At 44.9% G+C, this 22080-nt stretch overlaps 1 protein-coding gene across 3 annotated transcripts in view; it reads right to left on the bottom strand.

Annotated features, from left to right (window-relative positions):
- LOC117358067 (transmembrane protein 198-like) overlaps window positions 1–22080 on the bottom strand; it is a 49463-nt gene that overhangs the window by 5046 nt on the left and 22337 nt on the right. The window contains exons 3-5 of one of the 3 annotated variants that reach the window (XM_033939512.1): window positions 21020–21595; window positions 12588–12736; window positions 1684–1761 (exon numbers count right to left, since the gene is read on the bottom strand). In XM_033939512.1, coding sequence (XP_033795403.1) covers window positions 1699–1761; window positions 12588–12736; window positions 21020–21595 — 788 coding nt within the window. In that variant the 3' untranslated portion in view covers window positions 1684–1698. Of the gene's footprint in view, window positions 1–1683; window positions 1762–12558; window positions 12737–21019; window positions 21596–22080 lie in introns of all 3 variants that reach the window. The other 2 variants (XM_033939513.1, XM_033939511.1) reach the window with 2 other exon arrangements.

Genomic DNA, 22080 nt, shown 5'->3' with positions numbered 1-22080 from the left:
TAAATAACCAGCCCTCCTTATGTGTATTTGTAAAGGGATCAAAAACATGTGGTCACTCGGGTTCCAGTACTTATCTGGCTTGGTTAGTATCGCTTTCAATCACTGACGGAAACACTGCTTAAAAGGTCTCAATAGGTATGCTTTAGCGAAAAGATGGGAGAGCAGGAGATATGACAGACATTTAAATATTTATGTGGCATAACACACGCATGAGGGAAGTCTTTCAATTGAAAGGAATCTCTGGACTGAGGGAGCACAGGATGAAGGTGAAAGGGGACAGTCTCAAAAGCAACCTCAGAAAACATTTTTTTACTTAAAGAATGGTGAATGCTTGGAACGTCCTCTCGATGGGGGTGGAGACAAAAGTGTATCTGAATTCAAGGAAGTTTGGGACAAGTGCATCAGATCTCTAAGGGAGAGGAAGGAATAGTTGATGGCAAAGTTAGGCAGGCCATATGGTTATTGACTCCATATATAGGTAGGAACTTGCGATCTTCAAATAAGCGACCACAAAGATATAGTACACGAACACATCAGAGATGCAATTTTTGCAGTAAATGGACCTAAATATTGGAATTCATTACCACTGTCACTAAAAAATATAACTTCAGTTGATAAGTTTAAAGAAAACTTTAAAAGTATAAAGGGTGTTGCTGGGTGGATCTGGAAGGACAGAAAAAGGAAAAAAGAATTATTATTTTTTTTTTAGGATTATGTTTTGTGATGTCTCGTATTATACGTTGTTTTATTTTCTGTACATTGTGTATTTTAAACATGTTTTAGATTGTAAGCTGCCTTGAAAGTTTTCCCTAAGGCAAGATAAGAAAGTTTAAAATAAACTTAGAAACTTGGGGCTCCTTTTGCAAAGCTGGGCTAGCGGTTTTAGCGCAAGCTAGACGCTAACGCCAGCACTGAGCTAAAATTCTGCATGCGCTAAAAATGCTATCGCAGTTTTGTAAAAGGAGCCCTTGGTCTTTACCGGCTTTCATTTTTCTCTGGTACAGCTAGGGCATGTCCAAATTCAGCATCCGAAACGTCCACTTCTAGTTTCAACTCAAACAGCAAAGCAGCCTCTTTCTAGTAGCAGGCATATTATGAATAAGTCTAAAGCCCTACATGAGTCACTCAGGACCTATAGAACAAATATAGCATTCTGGAATAGTACCTTCCTAGCAAAAGGCAGCACTGTAAATATCACAGTGAGCCCAAATCAATAAATCTATTGGGACAACAAAACAAGCCAGATAATGAGTATAAACATCACTGTACTGGGACAGGTTGAAGGTCCATTAAGCCCAGTATCTTGTTTCCAACAAGAATCTGGCAGGATTCCAAAACATAATAGGATTCAATCGGCTTATCCCCAGGAATAAGCAGCACTTTTCTCAGGCCTACCTTTAACAGTTTTATGGACTTTTCTTCCGGGAACTTGGCCAAGGCTTTATCACAAGCGCTAGAATTCATTGCCAGAGAATAATTATACTTTGAATAAAGAAATTGTCTTTGTTTTAAATGTACTAACTCCAGTAACTTTGTTGCGTGACCCCTAATCCTAATCATTTTACTCTTTCGGGATCTTGCCGGGTACCTATGACCTGATTGGCCTCTGTTGGAAAGGCTTGGACCTTCATTCTGTCCCTTCAACTTATCTACCTATTCCACTCCACAAATCATTTTAGATACCTATCATAGCTCCCCTCAGCTCTCTCCTCTCTCCTCTTTAACCTGTCCTTGAAGGAAGTCTCTTGGAGAATCCTGTGGCTTTAACATATGACAAGGTGTTATTTGGTACAATGTTAAGAGCTAAAAGTCAAATTTCCTCTCACAACAATAAACTTCTTTTGATAATGACAGGGGTTGCTATGCAACCGATTTTGAGAAATTGGAAAAACTGGGACAGGTTGAGCTACAGGTTTTGGTGGGAATTGTTTTTAAAATGGAGCGGGTGTTGGCTGTACAACATTGAAATTATAAAAAAAATTTTGAGGATTTGGCAACCATTGATAAGTTATTGTAAGGATTGATTTTATTTTTGGTCATTTCATTATACACATTCAGGGGGTAGGGGGGATTCACAGGACAATTCTAACCTGATTATGTGTAATGGATTATTAATTTGGGGGGGGGTTAAAGTGATTGTTGGGTATATATATTAGTTAAAAGTGCTTTTGCTGTAACATTATTTGTGTAAATAACTGTTATGCACTATGATTGTTTGAAACTTAATAAAGATTTATATATATATATAAAAAAAAAAACAAAAAAAGATGTAGAGACCAGAACTGTAAACAATATTCATGGTGCAATCCCACCACTGAATAATATATAGATATTTATGATCTGTTTTACTCTCCATGCCTTTCCTAAAAATTCCTAACATCCAATTTGCTTTCTTAGCCACCGCTGCACACTGAGCAGAGGGTTTCACACATCGACGACGACACCTAGATCTTCTTCCTGGGAGGTGACTCTTAATGCGGAACCCTGCCTCACGAAGTTATAGTTTAGGTTCAGCGTTCCCAAAACATTACTTTGTGCTTGCTCACATTAAATTAATCTGCCATCTGGATGCCCAATCTCCCAGTCTTGTAAGGTTTTCTTTCAATTTTCACAATCCTCTTGTGACTTAAGAACTTTGAATAATTCAATCACCTCATTGTTCCTGCTTCCAGGTCTTTTTTTTGTTTTAAATATTAAGCCTTGGTCCCAGCACAGATCTCTGGGGACCCTCACTATTTACCTTTCTCCGCTGAGAATACTAACCATTTAACCTTATTCTGTTAAATCTTTTAACTAGCTCTTAATCCACAATAGAACACTACCTCTTATCCCATGATTAATTTCCTGAGAAGTCATTTATGAGGTACTTTGCTAAACCTCTTCTGAAAATCCAGATACACAAATATTGACCGCCTTACCTTTATCCATCCCTTCAAAGAAATGTAGCAGATTGGTGAGGCAAGATTTCCCTTCAGAGGAAATCTCTTTAGAAACATTGTGGGATGCTTTCAAAGCTACTATGAGAGGACAGATCATTTCGTATTCGGCATATATTCAGAAAATGCTAAAACTGGAATTTTCTAATTTGGAGCAAAATATTAAGAATTTAGAATCGCAATTGGCCTTGAAATGGGAACAAAGTACTTTACAGGCTCTCTTGAAAGCTAAATATAAATACAATGAGATTTCCACACAACTGGCCAGGAAAGATTTGTTTTCTCAGCAAGCTCTGTACTATGGAAACTCAAATAAAGCGGGAAGATTATTGGCTAATTATCTCAAAGCCAAAAAAAAGAAAAGTAAAGATTGTGGCTATTAAAGATGAGAAGGGTAATATTCATTCTCAAACTGGACATATTTTAAATTATTTTCTGAAATTTTACAAAGCTTTATGTTCTTCTGAGCTTTATTCAAGTTTTTAAAAGTAATTAAGGGGCTAAAAATTCCCGAGCATATAAGAGGAGATCTAGAAGCACCTATATCACTTAAAGAACTTCAGACAGTGTTGAAGTCCCTTAGAGTTGGATCCACTCCAGGTGGTGATGGGTTTACTGTAGAGTTTTACAAATCATTCCAAATTACATTATTATCTCATCTTTTAAATTTATATCAGGCTCAACTAACTAAAGGTTGCATTATAGGTTTTCCTCATCACCTCTGAATCCCTTTGAAAAACTGGGGTTATGTTTATTTATTTAGATTTCTATCCCATCCTCCCAGGAGCTCAGAACGGGTTGCAAGCCAGCATTCACAGTATGTTACATTGAACAGTACGTTTGGCAATACAATACAGTAGCATAATGACAAGGCTGGACAGTACAGTAACTTAAGGACAGCTTGGGTGGGGACATTCATAGGAAATTCCTGGGGAGGTAATACAGTAGCTTGGACCAGAGGGTCACAAACTAGTGGTGGTTAGTGGGAGAGTTGAGGGGATTGTTTGCGGCTGGACCTTTAGTTGAAGACAAAGGTCTTCACAGCTCTTCAGAAGGTCATTAATGGGTGTCAAGTCAAAAGCGCGCCGGGACAAAGGCGCGAGTAGACAACTGAGCACAGTGTGGAGGCGCGCGCCGAAGAAAAAGACTGTTTTAAGGGGCTACGACGGGGGGTGTGTGGGTGGAACCCCCCCACTTTACTTAATACAGATCGTGCCGCGTTGTGGGGGGCTTGGGGGGTTGTAACCCCCCACATTTTACTGAAAACTTAACTTTTTCCCTGTTTTTAGGGAAAAAGTTACGTTTTCTCTAGAATGTGGGGGGGTTACAACCCCCCAAACCCCCCACAACGCCGCCGCAATATGTATTAAGTAAAGTGGGGGGGGCTCCCCAACAAAAACCCCCGTCACAGCCCCTAAAAACAGTCTTTTTCTTCGGCGCGCCCCTCCATCTTGCGCTCAGTTGTTGGCGCACGCCTTTGTATTCCGCGTTACTGTCTATGAACCTCATTAATGAGTTCTGTGATCTGATTGGGGGGGGGGGGGCACTGTTCAATTCTAAAAAGGTACCACACTTTATTTTAAAGATATACACTTTACTAAAAGATCTGCTAGAACTAAAAGAATAAACTTGCAGTACTCTGGAACAGGGGCGTACCCATAGGGTGGGTCTGGCCCACCCACGCAGCAGCCACAGGACGCCGGCAGAGGTTCCTACACACTGCTGGCGGCTAACCTGGAAGCCTTCCCTCTTATGCATTTGCGTTTTGCTTAAGAGGAAAGGCTTCCAGGTCAGCTGCCGGCAACATATAGAAACCGCTGCCAGTGACCTGAAGTTTCAAGTTTATTTGGTTTTGATATACTGCTTTAAAATGCAAAGCAGTTTACAATTATACAGAAATTATAAAAAAATATTTTAAAAATATAAAAGTGGTAGCTAACAGACCTACATAAACAATACAGACATAACAAGGAAAAGAAGTGCTGCATAGGCTGGGGGGTGGGAGGGAGGGAAAGAGATGCCTGCCCACTTTGGGCTTAGGCCTGCCCAAAAAGTATCTGTCCGGCTCTGGAATGTATACCATCCAGTCCTGGTGATTTGCTGCTCTTTTAGTTTGTCAGTTTACTCTATCGCATCTTCCAAGTTAACTAATATTTGTTTCAGTTCCTCAAACTCATAGCCATGCCAGAAACATTAGTTAATGGTGTTCTCTCCCACATCTTCCTCAGGGAAGACTGAAGCAAAAAAATCATTTAGTCTTTCCATTATGGCCTTATCCTCCCTGAATGCTTTCTTTACCCCTCAATCTAATGCAGTCCAACAGGTTTTCTTACCAGCATTTTGCTATCTAAAAATTGTGTGTTTTTGCTCTTAAGATAAGCTTCTTTTCAAATTCCCTTTACCTCCCTATCAGTGCCATTCCTTATGCTGTTTATTCTCTTCAGTTGAACATCTTTCAAAACAAAACCCTTTCATCTTATTCTACCATGCTGGCCATCACTTGGCCTTTCTTAGAACTTTTTTTTTACATATGAAATATATATGTCTAGGCCAGGGGTGGGCAACAAGGGCCGCAATCCAGTCGGGTTTTTAGGATTTTCCCAATTAATATGCATGAGATCTATTTGCATGCACTGCCTCCTATTGTATGCAAATGGATCTCATGCATATTCATTGGGGAAATCCTAAAAACCCAACTGGATTGCGGCCCTTGTTACCCACCCCTGGTCTAGGCAAGACATTTTTTGTAGGGAAAAAAGGTACTGGTAACACAGAGCAACCTTAGGGGCGGAGTCACTATGGCTCCGTCCCTACATTAGAAATCAAAAGAAACTTGTGGAGAGACGATGATCCTGATATGGACTTTAATGAGGGAAACAAAGTTCCAAATATGCAATAAAATCAAGTTCCAAATGTACAATAAAATAATCTACATGTATAATAAAAATCCACATACAAATCAGAGGACCTAGTTCACTAATGGCGTGGGACCCAACACGGTCTGCATTTCGATGAAATGTCTTCTTCAGGGGTCCCTAAGATTCCTATGTTGATCAATACGTGGAAAAAAACTGATATGTGGAACAGCAACCGCTACATTAGCCACACCCCTTTTACCAGCCATGAAGCATATAAAAAGACATCATTGAAAATCTTATACCAATCCCTAGAATACCAATACATCTGGGAAATAAACAGGATTTTCTGGGATTTACCAAGGAATAAAACAGGATTTTCTACACAGAAACTACTTAGCAGAATACTGCACCTCAGTCATATATACATAGAACACAGATAAAACCTCATCTAAATCAAAATAAGCAACATTTCTCAATTTTTCCTCCCTTCCCGCCACCTCATGAAACATTGTGCTATCCTACCCTCCCATTTTCCAGTATTATCACCTTCCTCTCTACCTATGCTTCGGGTTGTTACCGTATGACTCCAGAGGAGGACGGCTTGAGACATCTGGATTTTACTTCCAATGGAAGTAAAACCTGGATGTCTCAATCCATCCTCCTTTTTCTGGAGCCATATGGTAACCCTGCTCTCCCTATTCTTCATTCCCTTCCCCATTGGCCAACATGCCTCTCTTGCCCCCTCCCCACCCCGTGATCTGGTACTTCCCCCATGCACCTTTCAATGTGATTTTCCCCTTTAGAACACCAAGAGTGGCACATTAAGCTGCCTGCATTGATCCCAGCATCTTTCTCTGCCGCACCCCTGTGGAAACAGAAGTTATATCAAACGGAGCAGAGATAAGGACACTGGGACCAATGCAAGCAGCTTAAGAACATAAGAATAGCCATACTGGATCAGACCAAAGGTCCATCTAGTCCAATTTCCTTTTTCCAACAGTGACCAATCCAGGTTATATGTACCTGGCAAACCCCAAATAATAGCAACATTCCAAGCTACCAATCCCAGGGCAAGCAGTGGTTTATCCCTTGTCCATCTAGACAGCAGACATGGATTTTTTTTTTTCCCCCTCCAAGAACTTGTACAAACTCTTAAACCAAGCATGTGTATCTTTTCTTCTAGATTTGCAGGGTCTTGTGTTAGGGATTCCCTGGCCCATACCAGCACTGTCTTAGCCTGGGCCCAAACATCCAGCATATTCCCTAATGAAATCCCTATAGTCTCTGTTGCTTTTGCCTCTCCCCGGTCTAATTTCTGCAAGTTTCTATACAGACTCTTATACTCTCTCAAGTAGACCAAGTACTCTGGACTATTACAAAATTGTTCATCTGGCTGGTAACCCAAAAAATTTGGTTCAATTCTGATTAATACAGAACACAGCATTGCGTCTGATTTTTAAACTGGGGAAAAAAGAAAATCTGACCATATAACTCCCTACTGTATGGAGCTGCACTGGCTCTCTATGGAAGCTAGAGTGCAGTTTAAGTGCTTGTGTTACATAACATCTGGTATGGCTCCAGCCTATCTAGTAGATCAATTCATTTTTCCCCATCATAGACGTTCTATTTGAATAGCTACACTTTGATTTTCCGTCGACCAAAGGTTGCCGCTATAAAAAGATCTCTTATTACAATCCTTCTCTGTATTCTGTGGTTGTGAGTTGTTATTCTATTTACCAATAAAAAAAAGTTTCATAATAAAAAGATCTCTTAATTGATTACTGTCATTTCAAGCAGCCATTTGGGATGCCGACTTTCGTCAGTTATTTTTTTATATCTACATCATATCAAAACTTCAGGAAATTGTTAGACCTACTTATTTAGGAAATTTTTGAAAGAATGAATTTATATTTTACTCTGTGTTTGTAGCAGTTCTCTACTTTGTTAAACCACATAGATCCGAAGGTTATGTTATATATTATATATTAAGTAATATTATAGGTTGTTATGTACCTGGGTTGCTTTAGGACTTTGTTGAAGACATTGTAGACAATCCAGAATATGGCCGATTGATTTTGTTCAGCACGGATGTATGAACGAGCTACTCCTTTATTGATCAGTTTACACTGGTTGTCTGTAGAAGCTAGGATGCAATTTTTTTTGTTGTTGTTTTTTTTTTTTTATTCTTTATTCATTTTTTAATCTTATAAGAAGTGTACAAATAATAAAACATTTAAAATTAAATACATCACTTGAATTTCTTTCTAGTATAACATCAAATAAATAAATTTATTCCCTTCCCACCCACCCTTTCCTTTAGCATTCAATCAAAAATATACCAATATAAATATTCTTTACTATTGATTAAACCTATAGTAAAACTTTAATTCACCCTCCTCCCCCCCATTTGCAAATATACTTTCAATAGAAAATGGTGTCTGCTCATTAGAGTACGGTAAGTCGTCAATGGCCCCCAGATCTTTTTAAATTTATTATAATACCCTTTTTGAATAGCAATTTTTGGATGCAGTTTCAAATTTGCATGTTTGGTTTTAAAATTTTATATGGTGGTGTACTGCACTGTACGAGTTCTATAGCACAATTAATTACTGGTAGAAATAGATTTTTTACTTGTGGCATCAAATAATAATAATTTTCCCATCTGTAAGAAATGCCATTGTTAGTGCTCTGAAGGGGAAAAATCGAAGGGGGAGAGACCAGACCAGGAGAGCTGTCACTGGAGGCTTGGCATGTGGCTAAACGCTGCTGCACAACATAATTGGCGCCTTGGCTGGTCAGAGACTGTGTCTGGGCTTCCTGGATGGTATTTTTTAACAATGCCCAGCTAGAGAATGACACGGGGACAAATTTGTCCCCGTCCCGGTCCCTTTTCTGCAAGTCCTGCCTTAACCACACAAGTCTCAAACACTTATGATTTTAAAGTGTTCGAGGCTTGTGCAGATGAGGACAGAGCAGGGGCAGGGAAAAAGATCCTGCAGGGATAGGGGGGAAAAAACCCATCAGCTGCATTTTCTTCATTTGATTATAATCCTTTTGAAAAGCTAAATTGCCAACAGTTATATTCACTCCAGTTAATAAATCAAATTTGATACATTATGATTGCTGTTGTCAGGAAGGAGTGGGGGGGGCGGGGAGGAGGATGGGTGTCGGCGCCCCCACCAAGACAGCGCCCAGGGCAGACTGTCCCCCCTGACCCCTCCCCCAGGATGCACCGGGGAGGGAAAGGTCCACCATTTTGAAGAGGCTGGCCAATTGGTTGGAGGGAATAGGCATTTCTCTGGCCAGGTAAGGGGGAGGGGGTTGTTGGAGGCATTGGGGTAGAGAGTTGCGCGGGGACAGAAATCCCACCCGTCCCCGCCAAAGTCTCACCCGTCCCCATGAGGAATCCCTCCGTCCCCACCCGTCCCCGCAAGGAATCCCCTCCGTCCCTGCCCGTCCCCGTGAGGAATCCCCTCCGTCCCCACCTGTCCCTATAAACTTCAGAAATAGTTATTTCATTTAATTATGTTACTGAATTAAAGGCTCTGGTAGAAACCCATTTACAAATAAGCAAAAAGAATTTATTAATTTGGAAATATTAATTGGGAAGAATACATACTTTGTAAATGGGTTTCTACCAGAGCCTCTTTTGTTTATAAATTTTTATCAACACAACTAATATACTACTTTATCCTGAAGCAAAAAAAAAAAAAAAAAATAGAATTCTTTTCCTACCTTTGTTGCCTGGTTTCTGCTTTCCTCATGTTCTCATTCATTTCCTTCAATCCACTGTCTCTCTTCCTTCTGCGTCTTCCATTTGCTCTGTTACTGTGCCTCTCCCTTTCTCCCCCCTTCCAAATTGGTCTGGCACCCATCTTCTTCCCTCCGCTCCCCCCATAGTCTGGCATCTCTGTCTTCTTCCCTGCCAGCGTCTTCTCCCCACTCTCTCTTCCCCATTTCCTTTCAGCATCCTTCTCCCCCCATCTTCCCCATGTTCTGTCAGCGTCCTTCTCCCCCCTCTGTCTTCCCCATGTCCTTCCAGTGTCCTTCTCCCCCTCTGTCTTCCCCATGTCCTTTCAGTGTCCTTCTCCCCCTCTGTCTTCCCCATGTGCTTTCAGCGTCCTTCTCCCTCTCTGTCTTCCCCATGTGCTTTCAGCGTCCTTCTCCCCCCCCCCCCGTCTTCCCCATGTCCTGTCAGCGTCCTTCTCCCCTTTCTGTCTTCCACAAATGCTTTCAGTGTCCTTCTCCCCCCTCCTTCTCTCCCACCCCGGCTGCAGCACAGCCGGCCAGGTCCCCTTACTTTTGTGGCGCTTTCCTGACCGACCGACCACAGCCCCGGTCTGACAAACCTCCCTGCCCTTAACCGCGAATCTAAATTTCCTTCTTACAGCTGCTGTAAGAAGTTAATTTAGATTCGCGGTTAAGGGCAGGGAGGTTTGTCGGACCAGGGCTGTGGTCGGTCGGTCGGGAAAGCGCCACAAAAGTAAGGGGACCTGGCCGGCTGTGCTGCACCCGGGGCGGGGCGGACCGCCCCCCGCCCTTGGTAGCCACTGGAGCCGCGAGGCTACTCCTTCTTACCTACCCTGCCTGCAGCACAGAGCCGAACGGAAGTCTTCCCGACGTCAGCGCTGACGTCGGGAAGACTTCCGTTCAGCTCTGTGCTGCAAGCAGAGCAGGTAGGGAGAAAAGCCGCGCGACTTAGTACATCCAGCCCCGCAGGAACCCCGCGACCCTCGGAGGCGTCCCCACGGGATCCCCGCGACCCTAGGGGGCGTCCCCATGGGATTCCCGCGACCCTAGGGGGCGTCCCCACAGGATCCCCGTGACCCGAAGGGGGAACCCGCGGGATTCCCGCGGGTCCCGCGGGATTCCCGTCGTCCCCGTGCAGCTCTCTACATTGGGGCTGTTGTCGGGGGATGGGTTGCATGGTGGCGGGAGGGAGTGGGTATCTCTCCCGCTGCCCGGGGGGTGGTGTCGGGTGGAGGGGTCTCTTTACGTGAGCAGTGGGAGGGAGTTGGCATCTCTCTCGCTGCCTGGGGGGGTGGTGTCGGGTGGAGGGGTCTCTTTACGTGAGCAGTGGGAGGGAGTGGGCATCTCTCTCGCTGCGAGGGAAAGGGGTTATTAGTGTTGGATGATTGTGCAATGAGGCAGGAGAGAGTGGGTATCTCTCCTGCAGATCTTACAAATTAAAATAATAATAAAAATAAATTGGTGTGTGTAGGCTGGGGGGTCTGAGCTGTCAAACCTTACTTTCCTGTCAGTGCCTGAGCCATTTAGTGCTCAGGCACTGATAAGAAATTAAGGAAACGACACCTCAGACCCGTCGGTAAATTTTGGCTGCAAATGTGGCACAACGATGTCAGGGAATCACTCGGCGATTATAGAGAATCGCTCGGAGCGATCATTTTAATATTAATGATCTCGTTGTACTACATTTGGATGACAGAATCGGAGACTGCTAGAAAACTCGGAAAAGACCTCGGTATGCTGTTTTGGTAATCAGCTGCTAAAATACATGAATGCTAAACTGACTGGAACCGATTTAGAGAGCACGTTAAAGGCAGATTTTAATTTTGAAAATCTGCCCCCTCAGTACTTTCCCCTGCTTCACGGCGCCTAGGTCCTGGGCCAGGCAGACTCGGGGTCTGGGAGTTCAACGTGCTCAGGATCAGGGGCCAGGAATTCAGGTGTGGATGTGGCTCCACTGAAACCCTCTGTCAAACACCCTAATGCCAGCTCTGAGCTGGTGTCAGGCTTTCAGCGGTAAGGGCAGAGTTCCGTTTGAGCATTGAGAGGGAATAGCTAAGCATCTCGTTTGCATCTGTTTCATTACATAGACAGGCTCTTTGTGCTGATTTTCAGGGCCCATGCTGTTCCCTGCGCTGGGGCCCTCTGAACACTGTGTGCCGCCTAATACTGGCACTAGGTTCTGAGTATTGGCTCACTAGTTAGCACAAAGTAAAGAGTCGTATGTAGACAAAAGTTAACTTGAACTCCCAAGATGCCAAACTCTGCAGGTAGCACCAACACCAGAGAAAAAGAAAGATGCATTTCCTCCTGTACTACGCAAATTAAGACAGCAATATCGGTTTCCAAAACAGACCTATTCTAGTCTGTTCTATTTCTTCCTACCTTTGTTGTCTGGTGACTTTCTAATTATATTCACTCAGGAAGTGGGGGAGAAGGTAGAGATTTAGGTGAGCTAGGATGGGACTGAGCCAGGGCATTCTAGGCAAACAGTTGTTAATCCCTTGCAATTAACTTTTAGACCCCTTAGCACCCCCTCTTCAAAAATCCACTCCTTCCAGAATAACCCGGGTACATGGAATATTTGAAAATTGCCCACCCTCCCTGATGGCTGTGTGCACATGTGTCAGAAGCTATTGTTTTGCTTTGAGGGCAGCTGCCTTTCGGTAACTCCACCCCATTCAACTACCCCCAAAACTGTTGACTTAGGCCATTACCTAGTCTTGCCTAATAATTGGCCTGGTCCCACCTGGTGCCATATAGAAAGGAAGGGAACAGAGCACACATATCGATAGGAATGCAGCCCACTGGCAAATACTGCCCTACTCTGGTCCTAAATTTACCATATTCAGGCCAAAGACTTGCAGGTGCGAGGGTCCACCTTTCCTCCTTGACCAAAACTTAGAACCTAGGCATATAATTAGTGTTGCTATGCACAAACCCTTCTCTGTAGCTCACCAGTGTCCATGTGTCTCCAGTATACCTCTCCCCTCTTCCTGCATCCCTCACCCCAGTACCTGAATAGACTCCATTACTCTCTCCTCACCGGTGCCAGTATGTCTCCTGTGTACCTCTTCGGGGGGTTGGCCTTTCGCCGGCATGAGCTATCCTGTGGCACAGAGCTCTGCCTTTTCTTCACCTCTTGTTGGCGAATTCGAAGCAGCTGTAGTCGCTTCTGCCGGTGACTCAGAATAACTGTAAGAGGCAATAAATTGGATTAAGGTGGGGGAAGGACAGAGAAGCAGATCCCCGTCAGACTCTGTTTTTACAAATAGCAAAACACTGGGACCCGTACGCTCAAAATGCATCATACCTTTAATGATCAACGCTAAACCAGTTTTAACCGATTTGGTTTCAAAGCATTTCAGCTATTGATGCCCAAAATGGCTAATCACCGTCTTTTCTGTGGTTTGTAGCAGCCTCTGATAATAGTATAAGTGGATTATAATAATAATAATAATAATAATAATTTTATTCTTATATACCGCCATACCCAGCGAATTCTAGGCGGTTTACATTAAATTAGATTAGGATCCGCATAGACTTGTAGATTTACAACAAATTTATCGGATTACAACTAGCTCGTCAATATTAAAATGAACACTTTGATCAATGTCCAGATCATTTTGTGCATTAAGCGCTGGATTTTAACGCTCTGAAATGCTCCAAAATCTCCAACAGATCTGGATGTGCCGGTAGTATTAAAGCGCCAAACAGGGGCGTTCAATCATTTATCTACCTCAGTAGGAAAGAAATGAGTTCTCAAAATATTTTTGTTTTATTTTTCAATATTGTCCCTCTAATAGCTCCATGCACCTCATCCACTTTTCCTGCAATGATTTTAATCTCTTTGAAAAGAATTCTTCTGTTTCACCTTCAAACCAGGACATCACAACTTCATCACTTGAAAACTGCTGTCCATGGATAGATTTCTTCAAAACTCAGAACAGGAAATAATCCGAGGGAGCCAAATCAGGACTGTAGGGTAGATGGTTCAGATGCTGAAACCCACATTCTCATACGGCAGTCTGATTGTCGTGACCCGTGCACCGGCTTCGAGTTTTCCTCGTCTGTTCTCCTTGAGTAACTCCCACAAAGCGATCGTGTTGGCTTAACGCTCCACGGTCATGGTTGTCTTGTGTGGCATGAACTCCAGAAGCAAAAGTCCTTCATCATCCCAGAAGACAGTTGTCATGACTTTGCCTGAAGATTTTTCTGTCTTGAACTTTTTAGGGGTGGGGACGACTTGTGCTTCCACTGCACTAACTCCATTTTGGACTCAGGATCTCTGTGATAGATCCAAATCTCATCTCCAGTCACCAAACGATAAAAAAAATTCAACTTGGTCTTGATGGAGTATCTCCAAGTTCTCCTGACAGCACTGGAGCCTTTTGGCCTTATGACATGGCGCCAGCATCCTTGAAACCCGTCTTGCATTAACCTTGGACATGCCCAGCTTTTTATGAATTATTTTCCAAACTGTACCTGCTGAGATGCCCAATTCTTCAGCTATTTGGGAAACTGTAATTCATCTGACAAATTTAAATCCTCAACTTTTTTGCATAGACTATCCAGTGTGAAGGTCATCTTCCATTGCTTGCTCCAAAATTTTACTTTGTAGGATGATGTTGCAAACTTACCATAAACTGCAGTCATGCATTCCTTTGGCTTTCTCCATTCTTTTGTGAGAAATTTTATCATTGAATGGTGCTCCAAATCTAGCAGTTTCTTACTTGATTCATACGGGGACTCTTCTGACATCTTATCTCTTGGAATGTTAGACTCGCACTGAGCCACAACTGTGCATGAGTAACCTTGACACATATCACAACACAGAGACTTATTTCAACACACTTGCTATTTTCTTTCATGCTCAGGTAGATAAATTATTGAACATCCCTCGTCTCTGTCCCAATTTAAAAAAAAAAAAAAAATTTGTGCTGGGAACACCCTCCCTCAATGACAGCCCCCTCCTCCCCCCTCCCCAACTTTAAATAAAAAGTTAGCAGGAGGGATGCCCACTCCCTCCTGCCTCAGCCAGAGAGTGTGTTAGAAACCTTGTCTAACACATTCTCAATCCCCCACCCCCACCCTGAAACGCCAGCGCAGCAGTGGCCCTGAACCGCAAAGCCCTCCTGATGTGTCAGAAGTGACACGTCAGAGGAAAAGCCCTGCCAGAGCTGGCTATGAGCAGCCTGTTTTGCGGCTGCCTTCTCCTGACCGCTGCACTTCAGGTAAGGAAGAGAGGGAGCAAGGGGGGTTCGCAGCTCAGGACCACTGCCTGCTTCTGCCATTTTGGAGCTTGATGGAGGGAGGGAGGAGGGCTTTGTAGCTCTGAACCACTGCTGTATAGGTGCTGTGGGGCGGTAGGGAGGATGGATTTGTGGCTCAGGACGCTGCCACTGGTGATTCAGGGGACTTTTTTTTTATACCAGCAATATTTTTTTTTTTTTTGCCGGTTGTGCGAAAGCCCTGGTTAACTGAGACCTGGTTAACCGAAACTCACCTGTATGTTATTTTACTGGCAGGACATGAGGGGGGCAGGAGGGCATTGTGCCAGAATTTGACCCCATAGTCTTGGAGGGAAAAATAAACTTTAAAATTGGCAGCTCTAAAATGTAAAAACATGTTTGAGTCTCAAATTGAAAGGGGAATAGAGAATAACACCATCTCCTTTTTTTCCACAATAAAACAATCATTTCCTTCTAACATCTTATGGGAAACAGTAGTGTTGGACTAAGTGGGCTTATTATTCTCTATTGTCACAAAGAAATAGCATGGCAGGCTTGGTAGCGGCAGGAAGATGCTACAGGAGAGATGGGTAGAGTTTGGAAACAAATGAAGAGTATGGGCTTCTTGGTTTGGTTGCCTCTTGGCTCTACTTCTAAGCCCTGACTTTCCATTTTCCATATTTAATCCCAGCACAGTTTTTCCACTTTTGGGGTCTGTGACCCGTGTGGCTGTATATAGCACCATAAATGGGGGGGGGGGAGGTGTACTGCGTTCAGTGGTATGCCACCCCCCCATATCCTTCCACTTGGAGGAGTGTGTGGCCCAGTGGTTGGAGCTACAGTCTCAGCACCCTGGGGTTGTGGTTTCAAACCCCGCGCTGCTCCCCGCGACCCCCGAGCAAGTCACTCAGTCCTCCATAGCCCCAGGTACATTAAATAGATTGTGAGCCTGCCGGGACAGATAATGCTCGAGTACCTGATTGTAAAACCACTTAGATAACCTTGATAGGTGGTATATAAAAACCTAATAAACTTTAAACTTTAATGTGGGCCAGGGAAAGAAAGAAGTAGGAGAATAATGGATTTGGGAGAGAATGGAGGAAAAAGGGAATGTTTGGTAAAAGCAGGGAGAAAAAAGGAGGGGGCATTGTGTCAAAGTTGTTACCACCAAATGAGGTGCCAGTTTCCATTTTTACAGAATATGCTAGAGCAGGCGTGTCCAACCTTTTTCTACAAAGAGCCACATTTCACATTTGGAGGGCCAAAACATACACTGTTGTATTTTGGCACATGTTTTGTCAAATAGTGGTAAAATGACCATGCATCATCCTCTCCCCAGCTTTCACCCAGTTTCTTTTTCCTTACCTGGTTTCAGCTGCAAAAGAAACAGTGGGATTCCTAATTCCCCACCACAACCTGGCTCTCTGCAAGCTTCAACCATGCAGAGCCGTAAGCTTGGGTTGATCTCAGTTTCATTTCTCGCAAGATTAACCCAAACGTCTGGCACTGAACAGCTCATGCTTACAAAGAGACGAGAAATGGTGGGAGGAAGCAGGAATCCTGCTGCAAGCACCTCAAGAACTGCCAAGTAGAGAATGACCCAGGGACACATTTGTCCCAGTCCCCAAAGGAACCCAAGTTCCCCGCCCCCGTCCCCGTGAGTTTGTCATTGTCCCCGTCTCAATTCCTGTAAACCCTGCCTTAACCACACAAGCCTTGAATACTTATGATTTTTAAGTGTTTTTAAGCTTGTGCAGATGAGGATGGAACTTGCAGGAATGGGGCAGGGGCAGGAAAATACCTCGCAGGGATGGGATGGGAAAATGAGTTCCCACGGTGACGGGGAAAAATTTATCCCCATGCCATTCTCTACTTGGGAGAGCAGTATAGAAAAATTGAATAAATAAATAGTGCGAAAAGTTTCAGCCTCTGATAACCAGACCAGAGCTGGTATTGTGACATCATAATGCCTCATTCCACCAATGCCTAAGAGCCAACCTCATCAATGATATCATAATGGCTTGATTGTCCTTTACTTGGCTCACTTTTACTACATTTTGATTTCTAGAGTGGTGCAATGTAAAGAATGACACGGGGACAAATTTTTCCCCATCCCAGCAGGAACCCAAATTCCCCGCCCTGTCCCCACGAGTTTTGTTGCTGTCCCTGTCCCATTGTCTGTCTTAACCACACAAGCCTTGGACACTATGATTGTAAAGTGTTTGAGGCTAGTGCGGGTGAGAACAGAGCTTGCAGGAATGGGGCAGGGACAGGAAAAGAACTAGCAGGGATGGGAAAATGAGGTCCCACAGGGACAGGGAGAAATTTGTCTCTGCGTCATTCTCTACTGCCAAGCTTCTGAGGGCCAGAAAAAAAGCACTTAGTGAGCCAGGTTCTGGTTGGACAAGCCTGTACTAGACTCAGTGCTAACTCAGCACCCCAAGCCAACCACTTACTCTAGGACAGTGGTCTCAAATCTGTGGCCCAGGTACTATTTTAAGGCGCTCGGTATGTTACCATTGTTCTGGAATGTTGCCCGCCTCACTGCTGTAACCTTATGCAAGCACTTTCCTGCATCTGTACGCGATTGTGAGGTGGAGTGGAGATGACAATCGCGTACAGACACAGGAAAGTGCTTGCGTGATGTTACAACAGTGAGGCGGGCAACGTTCCAGAACATAAGGAAACCACTGGAAGCAGTGCAGCTTGTGCGCGTGTACATAATCTTGTGAACTCTCGCGAAATTCGGCACCTCTCCTGGAGGTGACTGCTTGATGTAAGATGGTGGTTGTGTCCAGTGCTGGAGGAGGTGAGAGCTGATATCGGTTGCGGACATGACCACCGGACACTTAAGGCACAAGTTTTCCAGGCACAAGTCGGACATTGATTCTCCCCTCTACAAAAAAAAAAAAAAAGCCTAGAGAACTGCACCAAAATCTTGTCTCTTGCAGTTGATACTTTAGAATCGAAATCACAATTCTGCATGAGGTAAAACTAGTTATAGTTTATAAATCTTTCCTTAAAGGATGAGTCCCCCATGTTTGATTCCACCACCTTACGGGAGGCTTGGGCCCGTGACCTTGCGGTTGACTTGCCTGATGATGTGCTTCTCCAGGCAGTCCGTAGGTTATCTGCCCTTAGAAAATATACTACCTTTTGGGAGCAACACTATAAGTTGATTTTTCGCTTGTACATTTCTCCCAGGAGGGCATATCTCTCAGGTTTTCGTGAGACTGCTACCTGTCTCCGCTGCCAGGCTCCTGATGCGGGCTTGGGTCATATGTTTTGGACTTCTCTCACATTCAGGCTTTTTGGAATGCTGTCTTTGCATTTGTGGAGCGTATTTGGACCATCTCGATTCAACGCTCGCCTTTGTTTTTGTTTGGAGCTGTTCCCCATTTTTACCCTCGTCCAAGGGGGGCAGCTGCTTTCCTTAAGCGGACTGTCCTCGTTGCCCTGAAGTGTATATTGCTGAAATGGCTCGAGGGGGATGCACCGGACTACTCCATTTGGCGTTGACGGATGATTACTCTCCTGATGTGGGAGCGGCGTGATGTGCAAGACTTTTCCTGCCTCCCAGGCCGTACATTTCAACGTGTTTGGGAACCATTTTGGACTACTATGACTCCTGTGGCTCGCAGCCGTTTGCTCAACTGTTGACTCCCTATTTTTGTACTCATATGTTGTAACTGGTATGCCTGTTTTCATTGCTACTTTTCTCTTCGCTATTGTTGTATTTCGAAGGAGGACCCACGGGGGGGGGGGGGAGGGTCTTCAGATTTGTAATATCAAAACGTTGAGCATATCTGAAGTTTGTTTTGTATCATTGTTTGCTGTTTTTCATGAGCTCAATAAAATATACTTGACTATAAATCTTTCCTTAATTGCTTCTGATAATTTCAGCTATACACAGCTGAAATTATCAGAAGCAATTAAGGAAAGATTTATAAACTATAACGAGTTTTACCTCATGCAAAGTTGTCATTTCTTTAATAAGACATTAACTATTTTTTTCTGCGGCCCTTTTAAGTACCTACAAATCCAAAATATGGCCCTGCAAAGGGTTTGAGTTTGAGACCACTGGCCTAGGACTACTAGAGCATTAGCAGGTGGGCTGGCATACAGTGAGTTGATATGAATACATGCCTTTGAGTTGGAGGAGCTCTTCAGAGACTCTGGTAGCCGAGCACCCACATATAGCTATTTTGATGAGAACACCCCCCCCCCCCCCAATTTTCTTTCCACCTGCGCAAGCTGTCTCAAAGAGCCTAGTCCATATCAGTTGAATTCTGTCTTCTACCAGGTAGTAAAGTAACAGGAGTGACTGTCACTCAGTTTTGCCCGTCCCTGGCACTGACTCTTACCTGACCTCATGAGACAGGGCAGAGCAGCAGCTGCAAATCAGCACCCAAGCCTCACTCCACAGCGAAAACCTCATGGTGGTGTTTATAGAGCAGAAAGTGGCAATAGAAGGGGGGAAGGAGTAGTCGACTCAGACTACATCAAGGTTCCCATTTTTTAAGTATCAACTCCACTCAAGGACTACAATACATAAACTATCATATCCTTCTTTTAGAGGACTTAAATGTACTGGGAGGCTTAGAAAATCTATGGCTTTCAAATTGGTTGAAATTTGGACTGGGCTTCCTGATTCCACCAGACTGATAGGACAGTTTTTACAATTCCGGAAAGCTCTAAAAAATCTGGCTGTTTACACTATATTGGCAGGTCTACCTGCTAAGTGCCGTAGCAACAACTTACCCTAATCTTTTCACTCTTAATTTTTAAACTAATTTTATATTTTAACTTTAATTTCCATGTTGTCTTTGAACCGATAATTCATTCTACTCTTAGGTTTCTCCTAGAGAATGACACGGTGGCGGTTTACCCGCGGCCACCGCATTTTAGCCGCGGGTCACCCGCCGAAAACGGGGAAGAAAACTAGCAGTCGCTGCGGCGACGGGGACAAGGCCATTCACCGCCCGCGGGGCGGTGAATGGTCTTGTCCCCCGCAGTGAGGCATGAAGGATCGCGCGGTCCCCGCAGCTCACACCCGCCCGCCCAATCGATTCCAGTGTCCAGCCAGCTCTCTCCCCTCTCCTCACCCCAGTCCGCAGATCCTCCTCCTCGGCGACCCGCACGCTACCAGAGAGCCGCGCACACCCGCCGCTGCTCAGCCTCGATCTTCTGCTCTGACGCAACCGGAAACAGGAAGTTGCAGCAGAGCAGAAGATCGAACACTGAGCAGCCGCGCGTGTGCGGCTCCCTGGGAAAGCGCGCAGGTTGCCGAAAAAGAAAACCCACAAACCAAGGTGAGGAGAAGGGAGAGAGCCGGCCAAACACCAGGATCGACCGGGCAGGCAGGTAGTGGCCGCGGGGACCGTGCGATCGCTAGTGTTCCCGGCTCAAATTGGAAGGAGGGAGTGAAAGGAAAAAGGCTTATATGGATGCAGCGGGGACGGTGACGGGGCGGTGAATGGGATGGCAGTGGCGGTGACGGGGCGGTGAAAGGGATGGCGGTGACGGGGCGGTGAAGGGATCGGCGGTGACGGGGCGGTGCAGAGGATGGTGGGCCGGTGACGGGGCGGTGACGGGGACAGATTTTTTCCCCGTGTCATTCTCTAGTTTCTCCTTCATAGGTTTGCTCTTATGTTATTCTAACTTAATCAACTGCAAACCGAGTCGAGATGACCCGGTATATAAACTGAAGATTAGATTAGATTTGTCGGTAACTAAAGTAACTTCTATGCACATCAAGACAGTAGCGTAGTAAGGGGGATGTGTGGGGGGGGGGCGATCTGCCCCAGGCACGGTCTTCCTAAGGATGCAGTACCCCTCCTCTCCTTGCCATGCGCCCCTTGCCTTTTACTTCCCTGGCACGAGGTTGTTGCCCACATCGATGCTCTCTCCGTCACTTCTGGGACCCTTGCTTAGGAAGAGACTTCAAAGGGCGAGCTAACACTGACGTGGGCATGCTGCTCATGCTAGAGCAGTCAAAAAAGATACAGGAGAAAGGGAAGAGGGTGCATACACGGGGGAGGGCAGGGAAGAGGTGGGGAAGGGGCACTACTGCCCCCGGCACCACTCACCCTTACTACACCACTGCTGGCAGAGTAACATTAGTCTATGGGCACCGAGAAGGTTTAGGTGTCCTGGAAACCCCATTTGAACAGTGAAGATTCCTTGGGAGTGGCTGCTGTCTGTATATTTAGCAAAATGGGGGAGGGGGATTCAATGTGTTTCTTACCATCTGTATGTGAGAAGCCCTCTGCTGTTATCCTCCACTGGACCACAATTCCCAGAATGCTGAGCACCGGCCACACTCCCAAGATCACCCAGCTGTACCAGCACAATGGCTCTGACCTGGCCACCCGGATTCGGTCGTACAAGTAGTGGGCTAGCGTCAGCAGCTCTATGAAGTAGTCCACGCAAACAACCATGATGGCAGCCCCAAAGGCGGCTGTGGAGATGACTGTGAAGAGTTTCTGCCACTGCAACGTCAGCACAGCAAAGAGCATGGCCAGGCCCATGAGGAAGCCAATGGGCACCCACACCGTATGTGGGTGATAGAACTGTTCCATGACAATTAGAGTGGCGCTAGCCAACAAAAGTCCCAGCAGTAGGCCGGTCATGAAGAGTCCCACGCTGCGCACAAGCATGGTGACCAGGCCACAAAGTACACCAATACCCAGGGCGATTCCTGCGCTGACCTCCAGGCTCAACTGTGTGTCCAGAATCCGTTCCTTGTAGCACAGCAGAAAGATGACGGCTGAACCGAACAGCAGGCCTGAGAGGAACATGATGGCTTTGAAGCAGCGGTAACCTAGAAGACAACAGAAGGTAATTGGAAGCTGCCAAATCCTCTGCACCAGAGACCCAAGGAAGGTAGATTGGAAGGGTAATATAACACATTTTAAGAAAAATGTATATATAGTAAATGATATGGGGTATCCCTTCCACCTCTTGAAATCTACAATCTCACGCCAGACAGGGTATTTTGCCAGAGTTTATGGTTGGAGAGTGACGGACCCTAGAAGGCAAGATCTCCTGTACCACAGAAAAAGCCCCTGGCCAGTTTAGGCAGTGCAGACTTCTATGGTCTGTGTGCTGAAAATGGCAAAGATCAAACATGCCTATTTTATTCCACCCTGTTGGGCAGACTGAATGAACCCTGCACGTCTTCAGCTGTTTACTCTGTTGCTATTTCTCCCTGTCTGCAGGGCTAACTTGACTTAGGCGGCAGCAGCACCAGAGCAGCTGCTGTCAAAAGCAAAGTGAAAAAAAGATTGCCTGTTTGTGGCTTTCAAA

Source organism: Geotrypetes seraphini, chromosome 3 (assembly GCF_902459505.1).
Source record: "Geotrypetes seraphini chromosome 3, aGeoSer1.1, whole genome shotgun sequence".
Classification (NCBI taxonomy): Eukaryota; Metazoa; Chordata; class Amphibia; order Gymnophiona; family Dermophiidae; genus Geotrypetes; species Geotrypetes seraphini.
This window is presented reverse-complemented; position numbering and strand designations above follow the sequence as displayed.